The sequence below is a fragment of the Eretmochelys imbricata genome, chromosome 4, assembly GCF_965152235.1.
Source record: "Eretmochelys imbricata isolate rEreImb1 chromosome 4, rEreImb1.hap1, whole genome shotgun sequence".
Lineage (NCBI taxonomy): Eukaryota > Metazoa > Chordata > Testudines > Cheloniidae > Eretmochelys > Eretmochelys imbricata.
The window spans coordinates 5,922,639-5,936,417 of NC_135575.1; the positions used below are offsets into that span (position 1 = coordinate 5,922,639).

Consider the following 13,779-nt stretch of genomic DNA (forward strand, 5'->3'; position numbering starts at 1 on the left):
GTACAGCTGTTTCTATTCTTTACTGGACCTAACAAAATAGAAACACAAATAAGGTTCTTTTACACATTCTTGTCTTTTTTCTTGTTGTTTCGTTTGCTTTTTTGGTTGCTTTAAAAAAAAAAGTGATATTAACAAACATGCAAATATTACTTTTCACAGCAGGCTTACACTGGGGACAAACTAAGTCCTGGATGTGGAGGTTAGTACGGAGGCAGTGGGGGCCAAGGGTCACTGGGGGCCAGGGTTGATGGGGTGAGCTCGGGGCCAGAGCCTGTCACCGTGTGGCAGGGGAATGGAGCCCAAATCCCTGTGCCTGGAGTCTGCCTCATAGAATATCAGGGTTGGAAGGGACCTTAGGAGATCATCTAGTCCAACCCCCTGTTCAAAGCAGGACCAATCCCCAATTTTTGCCCCAGATCCCTAAATGCCCCCCTCAAGGACTAAACTTACAACTCTGGGTTTAGCAGGACAATGCTCAAACCACTGAGGTAGCCCGTCCTCCCTCCCATGCCTCCTCAGGGCTGAAGCCGGACCTTGCCCCAGGGAAGGTGGGGAACTCACACCTACTACTTGCTCCTCCAGCTTTTGTGTCTCCAGAAGGGGGCAGGGCCCAATCACTGCTGGCAGTCCCTGGGGGAGGGTCCACTGCTTTGCCCCCATCACTGCCCAGGAGGCTGTGGCTGCCCGAAAAGCCCCTGGTGGCTGCATGTAGCCACAATGGCTGCATTTGAGAAATGCTGTAGACAGCAGTGCTTCTGAAACTCCCTTTTTATAACTCAGAGATGCTCAAGCACTTGCATCTGCATTTGAAAGTGTGGTGGCCAGTGGAAGCTGGTGTGGGATCAATCACGGTGTTTTAACCCAAGCAATAATAGTGCAAACCTTCTTCCCCCCACCCCAATCATCTTAAAATCATGCTTTCAATCATAAGCACTACACGAGGAGGAGGATTGGCTGAAGTGTGGCTCTAAACCTGCAATAAGCATGGTTGTGCCTATGTGGAGCTCATTGCAAAATGGCTCAGTCAGGGCCTATGTTGGTAATTCACTCAATTGTAACAAAATGCAAACAACTCAGCAAGAGATTGAGTAAGGGTGTTCTTGAATGACTGAAGAGTCTTGGAGCCTCAATCTGCAGTGCCCCGTGCAAAAGGCCCTATGTGTGGGTTACCATATTTCAGGTTCCCAAAGAGAGGACATTGCATGTGTGTGGGGGTACATTTGGGAAACTGGGGGGAGGAGGAGCTGAGTGAGGTACTGCTGGGGTTGCTGGAAGGGGTACCTGCAGTTGGGGTAGTTACTGGAGGTGGGGGCAGTGTCACTTCCTGTCACGGTGGCAGAGAAGCTGGCACAAGCTCAGAACGCAAGGATGTCCATCAGGCAGCCCCTCCCGGGACAGGGATCCAGCAACTGTGGCTGCAGGGGAACAGATCAATTAGCTGTGGATGCAGGGCAGGAACCCACTGGAAGCAGATCAATCAGGGCTCTTTCTGAGGTACAGCATACACTCTGCAAGAATCCAGGACATTGCCTGTTATTTGAAAAATCCACCAGGACAGAAGACGGAGGCTCAAAAAAGAGGCTCTGTCCGGAAAAACAAGATGAGAAGCGCCCAGAAACCGCCGGAGCTAGTACTGCCAGCCTCAAGGATTAAAAAATCAAAAGTCAGATTGATTTTAAAATCATGAGATGTTGCTAGCTCTTGGATTGGGTTTAATTGCCTTCTGCTGGCTGTGCCTCCCAGGGTGATGCTTTCAAGCTTTTCACCACAGTCACCGCAGGCCTGGAAACATTTTTTTAAGTACAGTAAAAGCAGGAACTCCCACATGACACTATGACTCCAAGGGCTGGGTCTTTCTGTAACTCACCCACTATTGCAAGCCTTGCAATAAAAAGGTGCAAGCTGGCAGTGCCCATGGCATGATACCCTGACCCTGCAGGGGGACCTACATACAGGCCCCTCTGCAGGGCTAGAGTCTCTGGGGACAGTGTTTTCCCCAGGAACTGAAATGGGGAGGGGGTGTGTGTTCGAATTTACTGGGGGGGGGGGTCAGGGCTGATGAGGGATGGGACTGTGAGGGTGAAGGTGGGCTGTATGGCACCATAGTAAAAACTGAAAAATGTTTCATGACCATTTTATTAGATGGATTTTAAAATCATCATCACACAAATTAAAAAGTTGGCTACTCAAGCCTTCTATGAAGCACTACATCTACATCCTTCTTGGTTTCTTGTTATAATTTTGCACAACTCTGTTAATGAACTTCTCGAATGCAATGCGTTCATCTTTGGTGGCTTCTCGTGTGTCCGGTACTTCCATTCTTTCAGCTGATATGCTCATTAGTTCATTCACATGATCAGGCAGAAGGCGACTTCTTTCAAAATACAAAATTCTATTCAATGATGAAAAAGAACGCTCAACTGTATCTGTTGTGACTGGGAGTAGCAAAAGATGAATTCCTACTTCTTTCATCCCAGGAAACATAACACAAAGATCCGGTTGAGCCACTAGTAATGATAAAAAAGAAGTTGAAGTCAAATCTTCATTCATTCATGGTATGATATTCCACGCTGTGTTCAAATTCTCTATTCTGTCCTGAGCACAGGGCAGCCCCATTGCTGGAGTGCCTCACTCCACTCAACTGTTGGTATTTTATAGGACAGGGATCTGTAAAAGCTACGTAGAGGCTGAGTAGAATCTAGAAGTCGCTGTTGTAGATTTTTAAGACTCAAGTCTGCGCACTTTTTCAGTTGTCTTAACAAACACTTCTTGTCCTCTTCACTTAAGGATTCAATATAAATGCCTTCATTAGTCAACTTCTGGACTGAAGTCTTTGCTTCTTCCTGTACTTTTTCAATGGATAGCTCTTGGATTGATCCAAATGTAACTTCTATTGCTGGACAAAGATCTACTACTGTTGTAGCAGATGCCTGGATGGCATTGTTTAATGACCCAAGTGGTTTCAACAGTTGACTTACAAGAGAGAGAATGGCAATAGTCTTCTCTGAACGTAGTAGCAAAAGTAATCCACCAGCCCCACTACTTAGATCCATCCCATCTTGGTAGATACTTTCCAAAGCCAGTAATAATGGCTGGAGTAATTTTAAGACAGCAGCCAAGGATCGCTCATGAGAAAGCCAGCGGGTTTTCCCAGGTTGGACTAATTTGAACTTCAGTCCCAGTGTATCTTCTATATTTTCCAAGATATTCAGTCTTTTTGGACGCTTGCTGAAAAAAGAATATAATGAAGATATTAAATTTATAGCTTTTAAAATGTCTTTCGGAGAGTCTGCAGCTCGTACTAGCGCTAGTTGAAGTAGATGGCCTCTGCAGGGTGTATAGGAGACACTAGGGTTACACTTTTCTTTCAGCAAAGCTTGTCCTCCACCATGTTTTCCAAAGAAGTTTGCAGCTTCATCAAATGCACAAGCAGCCATCTGTCTGGGGTCCCATTGACAAGCATTTAACTCTTCTAAGATGTCGGTTGTCACAGATGCAGCCAATCTGTCTTCTATAACTTGAACATCTAGAAATGCATCTACTGGCCTACCACTGACATCAAGATAATGTACACGATGACTTAATACTTGATGACCATTTGCACTGGTGCATTCATTAGCCATGTATGTAAATTTTTTGAATGTGGTGAGAGAGTTCTTCACTTTTTCAACTGTTGAGTCTTTCACTCTTGCACCTCATGTTTCTAACCAGTCAGCTGAGTTTCTTGCAGAAAGACAGTGAGCATTTGCTGGTCTTGTTTGGAAACAGTGTTCAACTTCAGGATGAACAAGTGACAATGCACTTAACATTGGCCTCCAGTTTGTAGTGTGTGGTATCTCTTGCCTAAATAAAAAGTATGATGTTTGTTTGCATGAACTGTGTTGTGTCTCTAGGATTCTTAACAGCCTCATTAACACTCACCGGTGTTGTCCTTGGTCAGTGGAAACTCAGAGTTCAGAGGTGCTTTCACATGAGTTCATCTCCCAGGTGGGGGGCAAGAAGGCACCTTGCTCGTTTCTCCAGCTGCTCACTGTTCGCTCTGACCACTGTTGTTCATTGTGCCACTGTTCATTCCATCGCTCTGTTACCAATGGCCCTGCGCTGTCACCTTCTGCTGCCACTATGACCTCTGCGACTCCGTCTCTTGAGGGTCCATGCAGCTCTCAGTGATTTTAGCTGAGCTCTCAGTGGGGGAACCTCACTGCTAATGCAGGCTGGCCATCTCTTCCACAGAAACACTGTCCCACAGCAGGTCTAAGCACCTGATTATCAGTGATTTCAGCTTAGGGGTCACTTAATAAAACAAAGACTATCTATGGAGCCTAATCAGTTCTGTCTTTAAACAGTGGAGGGGTGCAGGTCTAATAGTACTTGTGACTCAGGCAGACCATCTAGCAAAACACCTGTCCCCACCCTCTCTTGATGCCCTCAATCAGCACAGGCTAGGTACAGTTCTACGGCCCTTTACTCATACAATGGAAATAACACTTCATTACATCTCCCACCTCGCATTCAAGTGATTTATAACCCAACCCTAGCCCAAATCTATCATTTGGGCAACAACAGCTCTGTTTGCTGGATACCTAGGTAGATGAGGTGTGAATGAAAATACAATCTGGTCCTGAAGCCTTTTCCCCCAGCTCACCACTAGCTGTCAGGGAGAGCTCATTTAGACTTTACTTAGAAATCATAATGTGAAATTATTAGGTTGGCCAACATCACCTAAATGAAGGCACTGACATGGTCATAAAAACAACAGCTGTATAAGGAAGCTAGTCTATGGTCATACTTTTCAAATCTATTATACTTTTTCAGGTACAAGTATTTTATCATATGCTGTATATGCTTTTAAAGTGTGTATTAATGTTTCAATTTCCATTCAAATTTCTAATCACTAAATTGCACGTAACTAGTTCACAAAACTGGGGAAGGGGTTGTTGCGGAAATTCGGGGGGGTGTAGGGAAATCCCTGTCTGAGGAGCACCCCCGCTTGTGTTTGCAAGGTCAGCCTGCCCCCTCCAAGGGCTCTGTGTGACGCATAAAATCGAGGGGATGGGGCGGTGGCCGACTGCTACAGCTGGGCAAAGCCCTGAACCTCCGTCACGCTTCAGCCTACTCCAGGAGGGGAGCACGTTCTACTCTCTATCCTACCCGCGGCTGGGATGGGAACAGCGCTTTTATGCACCCCTATTTTGGGAGAATGGTACGTGCCACCCCACCTCAAAAAGATGGGCGCCGCGCGACACAATGCCAAGGCGCACGCGTATTCCGCACTTCATTCGTCACTCTCGCCTGAGCCGCGCGCATGCGCGCTCCTCGAGTCTCCCCAAGAACTGGTCACGAGGCGGCTCAGGAGGACCATAGCGCGAAGTGCGCGCGCAGCCGCAGTGCGAACTGGAGTGGGTGAGGCCAGCCCATAGCTTGCGCAGCCGTAGTCAGATCTTGGACCGCACGCAGCCGCAGTGCGATAAGGAGGCGGGATCGAAATAGTGCGCGACCGCAGTCCGGTCCAGTGTCATGCGCGTGAGTCTCCGCGTCCGTCCATCGCGGGGCCAGGTCCGTCCCGGTAGCTGCCGCTGAGGTCGCCCCGCGCCGCCAAGATGTACGACGCGGACGAGGGTGAGCGCGCCACAGCCATGCCCTGGCGGCGGGTCCCGGCACCTCAGCCGGGAGCTCGGCGCCGGAGGGCTGCCCCTGGGGGGCGGGCACGGGCCACAGGCCCCTGGGGTCCCGGGCCGGGCCGGGCCTGCAAGCCCTTGCCGCGCAGCCGTGCGGCCGGGAGCGTGGTCGAGTCCCTGCGCTGCACCCCGGTGGGGCTGGGAGCGGAGCGGGGAGGGCCGCTGGAGGAGCCGCCGCTGTACCTCCAGGTCCCTGCTAAGTGTCCGTGCTTATAGCCAGGAGCAAGAGCACAGGCTGGGGGCTCTGAGCGGGGACGCGGAGAGCCCGGAAAGGCTGGGGGATGTGTGACTCATCAGCTGACCCTGCCGTGCAGTGGCTAAGAGAGAATGCGATCCTGAGACGCATAAACGGGGGGATTTGGAGCAGAGAGGTTATTTCACCTTTATATTTGGCACTTTTATATATGACTCCTGCTGGACTGTGTCCACCTCTGGTGTCCACAATTCAAGAAGGATGTTATTAAACTGGAGAGGGTTCAGAGAAGAGCCATGAGAATGTTTAAAAGATTGGAAAACAAGCCTAATAGTGATGGGGCCAAAGAGCTCAATCCGTTTAGCTGAACAAAGGGGTGATTATTGTAGTCTGTAAATACCTACATGGGGACAAATATTTGAAAATGTGTTCTTCAGTCTCGGAAATAGAAGTCTAACATGATGTAATGGCTGAAAGTTGAGGCTAGACAAATTCAGATTGGAAATAAAGGTTTTAACAGTAAAGGTAATTAACCCTTGGAACAATTTACCGAGAGTTGTGGTGGATTCTTAATCCCTGGCAGTTTTTAACTCAAGATGGTTTATGCTCCTGGAATTATTTTGAGGGAAGTTCTATGACTAGATGAGGTCAGACTAGATGATTAGAATGATCCCTTCTGGCCTCGGAATCTGTGAATCTAGTGTAGACTCGACCTTAGGCATTTTAACAAGTGACCTGATTTTCAAAAGTGCTGAGCACACAGTGGCTACCACTGGAATCAAAAGTAGCTGATGGGGAAACTGGTGCTTTGAAAAATGGAGCTAAGTATTGGGCTCCTGTTTTTTGAAAGTTTCAACCTTTGACCGTATGTTTATAGGGTATTTTAGTATTTTATGGTAATTAAAAAGTGTGAGGGCAAAGCTTAAAAACCTGCATGAGTGTCCAATGTTCTTGATGCTACAAGTGAAAAATGTGTTTTAGAGTAACAAAAACTTTGAAAGGTTTCAGAGTAACAGCCGTGTTAGTCTGTATTCGCAAAAAGAAAAGGAGTCCTTGTGGCACCTTAGAGACTAACCAATTTATTTGAGCATGAGCTTTCGTGAGCTACAGCTCACTTCATCAGATGCATACCGTGGAAACTGCAGCAGACTTTATATATACACAGAGAATATGAAACAATACCTCCTCCCACCCCACTGTCCTGCTGGTAATAGCTTATCTAAAGTGAGCAACAGGTTAGGCCATTTCCAGCACAAATCCAGGTTTTCTCACCCTCCACCCCCCCACACAAATTCACTCTCCTGCTGGTGATAGCCCATCCAAAGTGACAACTCTTTACACAATGTGCATGATAATCAAGTTAGGCCATTTCCTGCACAAATCCAGGTTCTCTCACTCCCTCACCCCCCTCCAAAACCCCACCCCCATACACACACAGACTCACTCTCCTGCTGGTAATAGCTCATCCAAACTGACCACTCTCCAAGTTTAAAACCAAGTTAAACCAGAACATCTGGGGGGGGGTAGGAAAAAAGAAGAGGAAATAGGCTACCTTGCATAATGACTTAGCCACTCCCAGTCTCTATTTAAGCCTAAATTAATAGTATCCAATTTGCAAATGAATTCCAATTCAGCAGTTTCTCGCTGGAGTCTGGATTTGAAGTTTCTTTGTTTTAAGATAGCGACCTTCATGTCTGTGATTGCGTGACCAGAGAGATTGAAGTGTTCTCCGACTGGTTTATGAATGTTATAATTCTTGACATCTGATTTGTGTCCATTTATTCTTTTACGTAGAGACTGTCCAGTTTGACCAATGTACATGGCAGAGGGGCATTGCTGGCACATGATGGCATAAATCACATTGGTGGATGTGCAGGTGAACGAGCCTCTGATAGTGTGGCTGATGTTATTAGGCCCTGTGATCGTGTCCCCTGAATAGATATGTGGGCACAATTGGCAACGGGCTTTGTTGCAAGGATAAGTTCCTGGGTTAGTGGTTCTGTTGTGTGGTATGTGGTTGTTGGTGAGTATTTGCTTCAGGTTGCGGGGCTGTCTGTAGGCAAGGACTGGCCTGTCTCCCAAGATTTGTGAGAGTGTTGGGTCATCCTTTAGGATAGGTTGTAGATCCTTAATAATGCGTTGGAGGGGTTTTAGTTGGGGGCTGAAGGTGACGGCTAGTGGAGTTCCGTTATTTTCTTTGTTAGGCCTGTCCTGTAGTAGGTAACTTCTGGGAACTCTTCTGGCTCTATCAATCTGTTTCTTTACTTCCGCAGGTGGGTATTGTAGTTGTAAGAAAGCTTGACAGAGATCTTGTAGGTGTTTGTCTCTGTCTGAGGGGTTGGAGCAAATGCGGTTGTATCGCAGAGCTTGGCTGTAGACGATGGATCGTGTGGTGTGGTCAGGGTGAAAGCTGGAGGCATGCAGGTAGGAATAGCGGTCAGTAGGTTTCCGGTATAGGGTGGTGTTTATGTGACCATTGTTTATTAGCACTGTAGTGTCCAGGAAGTGGATCTCTTGTGTGGACTGGACCAGGCTGAGGTTGATGGTGGGATGGAAATTGTTGAAATCATGGTGGAATTCTTCAAGGGCTTCTTTTCCATGGGTCCAGATGATGAAGATGTCATCAATGTAGCGCAAGTAGAGTAGGGGCTTTAGGGGACGAGAGCTGAGGAAGCGTTGTTCTAAATCAGCCATAAAAATGTTGGCATACTGTGGGGCCGTGCGGGTACCCATAGCAGTGCCGCTGATCTGAAGGTATACATTGTCCCCAAATGTGAAATAGTTATGGGTAAGGACAAAGTCACAAAGTTCAGCCACCAGGTTAGCCGTGACGTTATCGGGGATAGTGTTCCTGATGGCTTGTAGTCCATCTTTGTGTGGAATGTTGGTGTAGAGGGCTTCTACATCCATAGTGGCCAGGATGGTGTTATCAGGAAGATCACCGATGGATTGAAGTTTCCTCAGGAAGTCAGTGGTGTCTCGAAGGTAGCTGGGAGTGCTGGTAGCATAGGGCCTGAGGAGGGAGTCTACATAGCCAGACAATCCTGCTGTCAGGGTGCCAATGCCTGAGATGATGGGGCGCCCAGGATTTCCAGGTTTATGGATCTTGGGTAGTAGATAGAATATCCCAGGTCGGGGTTCCAGGGGTGTGTCTGTGCGGATTTGATCTTGTGCTTTTTCAGGAAGTTTCTTGAGCAAATGCTGTAGCTGCTTTTGGTAACTCTCAGTGGGATCATAGGGTAATGGCTTGTAGAAAGTGGTGTTGGAGAGCTGCCGAGCAGCCTCTTGTTCATATTCCGACCTATTCATGATGACAACAGCACCTCCTTTGTCAGCCTTTTTGATTATGATGTCAGAGTTGTTTCTGAGGCTGTGGATGGCATTGCGTTCCGCATGGCTGAGGTTATGGGGCAAGTGATGCTGCTTTTCCACAATTTCAGCCTGTGCACGTCGGCGGAAGCACTCTATGTAGAAGTCCAGTCTGCTGTTTCGACCTTCAGGAGGAGTCCACCTAGAATCCTTCTTTCTGTAGTGTTGGTAGGGAGACCTCTGTGGATTAGTATGTTGTTCAGAGGTATTTTGGAAATATTCCTTGAGTCGGAGACGTCGAAAATAGGATTCTAGGTCACCACAGAACTGTATCATGTTCGTGGGGGTGGAGGGGCAGAAGGAGAGGCCCCGAGATAGAACAGCTGCTTCTGCTGGGCTGAGAGTATAGTTGGATAGGTTAACAATATTGCTAGGTGGGTTGAGGGAACCATTGCTGTGGCCCCTTGTAGCATGTAGTAGTTTAGAAAGTTTAGTGTCCTTTTTCTTTTGTAGAGAAGCAAAGTGTGCGTTGTAAATGGCTTGTCTAGTTTTAGTAAAATCCAGCCACGAGGAAGTTTGTGTGGAAGGTTGGTTTTTTATGAGAGTATCCATTTTTGAGAGCTCATTCTTAATCTTTCCCTGTTTGCTGTAGAGGATGTTGATCAGGTGATTCCACAGTTTCTTTGAAAGCGTGTGGCACAAGCTGTCAGCATAGTCTGTGTGGTATGTAGATTGTAATGGATTTTTTACCTTCAGTCCTTTTGGTACGATGTCCATCTGTTTGGAAAGGAAAGATGATGTCTTTGGAAAGGAAGATGATGTCTGTCTGTATCTGTGCAAGTTTTTTCATGCAGTTGATAGATTTCCACTCCATACGGCTAAATGCAGTGCCTTGCATAATGACAGGTTTCAGAGTAACAGCCGTGTTAGTCTGTATTCGCAAAAAGAAAAGGAGTCCTTGTGGCACCTTAGAGACTAACCAATTTATTTGAGCATGAGCTTTCGTGAGCTACAGCTCACTTCATCAGATGCATACCATGGAAACTGCAGCAGACTTTATATATACACAGAGAATATGAAACAATACCTCCTCCCACCCCACTGTCCTGCTGGTAATAGCTTATCTAAAGTGAGCAACAGGTTAGGCCATTTCCAGCACAAATCCAGGTTTTCTCACCCTCCACCCCCCCACACAAATTCACTCTCCTGCTGGTGATAGCCCATCCAAAGTGACAACTCTTTACACAATGTGCATGATAATCAAGTTAGGCCATTTCCTGCACAAATCCAGGTTCTCTCACTCCCTCACCCCCCTCCAAAACCCCACCCCCATACACACACAGACTCACTCTCCTGCTGGTAATAGCTCATCCAAACTGACCACTCTCCAAGTTTAAAACCAAGTTAAACCAGAACATCTGGGGGGGGGGGGGTAGGAAAAAAGAAGAGGAAATAGGCTACCTTGCATAATGACTTAGCCACTCCCAGTCTCTATTTAAGCCTAAATTAATAGTATCCAATTTGCAAATGAATTCCAATTCAGCAGTTTCTCGCTGGAGTCTGGATTTGAAGTTTCTTTGTTTTAAGATAGCGACCTTCATGTCTGTGATTGCGTGACCAGAGAGATTGAAGTGTTCTCCGACTGGTTTATGAATGTTATAATTCTTGACATCTGATTTGTGTCCATTTATTCTTTTACGTAGAGACTGTCCAGTTTGACCAATGTACATGGCAGAGGGGCATTGCTGGCACATGATGGCATAAATCACATTGGTGGATGTGCAGGTGAACGAGCCTCTGATAGTGTGGCTGATGTTATTAGGCCCTGTGATGGTGTCCCCTGAATAGATATGTGGGCACAATTGGCAACGGGCTTTGTTGCAAGGATAAGTTCCTGGGTTAGTGGTTCTGTTGTGTGGTATGTGGTTGTTGGTGAGTATTTGCTTCAGGTTGCGGGGCTGTCTGTAGGCAAGGACTGGCCTGTCTTTGAAAGATGTTTAGATATTGGAATAGCTTGTCTGTGGTTCCTAAATAAACAGGAAGCTGAAACATCTGTTAAGATACAATTGAAAGTTAATTGATCTTTACCAAAGGCATAAAGGGCCTCATCCAAAGCCTACTGATGTCAATAAAAATCTTTCTTTTGACTTTAATGTGCTTTGCATTGAATTCAAACTGATTTATTAATTGCTACTCTAGGAAAGCACAAGTTTCGAGTGCTATCATGCGTATTTTGCTGAGTGGTGGTAAAGTGTTTAGGAACAGATGCTTAACCTTAGGAAACAAAGTAGACTGAATCCTATTGTTCCCATAAAAGTTCTTGTTTATAATAAGCCTTCATAGGTTGCCTACTTTTTCTCAAGGGCCAGTAAAGTAATAAAACTTTTCTGTGTTCAAGATACAAATAAATTACAATATTTTTATTACTGTAGTGTCTATGAGCCCCAGACATGGACCAGGACTCCACTGTGTTAAGCACTGAGCAAATACAGAATGAAAGATGGTCTCTGCCCCAAAGAGCTCACAGTTCAAGTATTGACACTAGGCTGTGTTCGTAGCTTTCCTGTTGTCCCTCTTTCAGGTTTTATTAAGCTCACTAGATTCCACTGCATGCATCCGATGAAGTGGGTTTTAGCCCACAAAAGCTTATGCCCAAATAAATTTGTTAGTTTCTAAGATGCCACAAGTACTCCTCATTTTTTTTTTTTTTAGAAAAACAATGTATTTGTGTGCAGCCATTGGGTCTTTAGAAGCTATATACAGCCAAAGAAAACATGAATGAATAGAAAGACTGATTTAAGTGTTCTGCTTTCTTTGTAGATATGCAATATGATGAAGATGATGATGAAATCACTCCAGATTTATGGCAAGAAGCATGCTGGATAGTTATTAGGTAACTATCAAACTTTCTAAGAAATGTTAAGAATAGTGAAGTAATCAGGCAAGTGTACGCTTAGCTAAAACATCTAATACTAATAAATATTATATCCTAACTTATTGTGATGAAAATTCCAAGATTTCATGTCCAGAATCATAAATGCTTTCTCTTTAAGAATGAAAGAACGGTTACAAAGAGAGAACATAAGATTTGAGACCACTGGGCCTGTGTATAAATGGCCAAAGGTCGATGGTTTTGTAAGTCATTGCCTTCCTAGACAGTCTGAAAGCATTTTCCTAGCAAATTCAGCATTAACACAATATTTTCCATTATTGCTTGTGGGTGTAGAGCTACATTTATAAGATTACTGCTAAGAATAATGCTAACATAGTGAATTGGTAAGTTAAGGCCCTGATCCCACAGCTTCTTGCAAGTCAGTCAATAGGGAACAAAGTTGCAGGATCTGGGCATAAATATTTCTGTCTATTTTTTGAAAGTTTCTTTGGAACAATTGTTTTCTTCTCACAGCACAATGTTGAAATACAAGCAGATATTTGTTTCATGTAGCAATAATATCCTTTGATTAATTACAGTATGTTTATCTTGAATTTTTAAACATTACCTGATAATTAACATAGTTTATGGATATGTAAACTGAGAATCTTTGTTGATTAATTGAATATGCCTTATTTTTTCTAAGCTCCTATTTTGATGAGAAGGGGTTGGTCCGACAACAGCTGGATTCTTTTGATGAGTTCATTCAGATGTCTGTGCAGAGAATTGTAGAAGATGCACCACCTATCGATCTACAAGCTGAAGCTCAGCATGCCACAGGGGAAGTTGAAGAACCGGTAAGAGGGACATTTGCAGAGTTTGATTCTTTTAATCGTACAGATGTGAAAATTGTGCTGGGAGTTCTTATTGCAGTTGAACAGCTGAAGGCTGCAGCAGCAGATCCAGTCAATTAGCGCATGATATAGCTAAAAAGAAATGCTACTAATGGGGAAACGAATGGGTCATTAAAGCAGTTGAAACTCCAAACATTTTTGGCAAAAATGGTATGTCCATAATGAACTTTATCAAGGGTGAGAAATATCAATTTTTTTAGTCTTTGTTCGTTTCATGTTAGATTTTCAAAAATTTTCAGCACCCACAGCTGGGGCCAGATATTCAAAAGGGCTCAGCTCCTATTGTTCTCATTTGGCACATGTTATCAAATTGTATTCCTTAACTCCAGAAGCATGATGTGCTACATGTAATCCGAATGCCATTCTCAAACTTCTGGAACTTAATTTCAAAACATTGCTTTCAATCTAGGCCAAGTGAATGTTACACTTCTGGACCCCGTTCATATCAAGTTTAAAGAAAAGCTGGCTGGAGAAAAATGAAGATCTTGATACAAGTTTTAGTAACCAAAAGATAACTTATCCTCACACAGAGTAACAACTGCAGAGAAATAACTAAATAGATTTCTAGTTAGATTGTAAGCCCATTGGGGTGGGGCGACCCTCCTTTAGTTCTGTGTTTGTACAGTACCTAGTACAATGCGGTCCTGCTCCATGACTGGGGTTCCTAGGTGCTGTGGTAGTACAAATACTAAAACTAAAGCAAATCTTCTGAGCCAAGTATGAAATATTTCATCATAAGGTGCAACTTGCTGAAAAAAATGTAAGCTATCCATAATAGGGATTGGAATGAAAGTGCCCTTTCAGTCATAAATA

The 13,779-nt window shown here is 45.0% G+C and overlaps 1 protein-coding gene across 1 annotated transcript in view; it reads left to right on the top strand.

The window, feature by feature from the left end:
* Positions 1 to 5,498: 5,498 nt before the first annotated feature.
* Positions 5,499 to 13,779, top strand: part of POLR2B (RNA polymerase II subunit B) — a 30,116-nt gene continuing 21,835 nt past the window's right edge. The window contains exons 1-3 of the mRNA XM_077814831.1: positions 5,499 to 5,619; positions 12,001 to 12,073; positions 12,759 to 12,909. Coding sequence (XP_077670957.1) covers positions 5,601 to 5,619; positions 12,001 to 12,073; positions 12,759 to 12,909 — 243 coding nt within the window. The 5' untranslated portion in view covers positions 5,499 to 5,600. The remainder of the gene's footprint in view (positions 5,620 to 12,000; positions 12,074 to 12,758; positions 12,910 to 13,779) is intronic.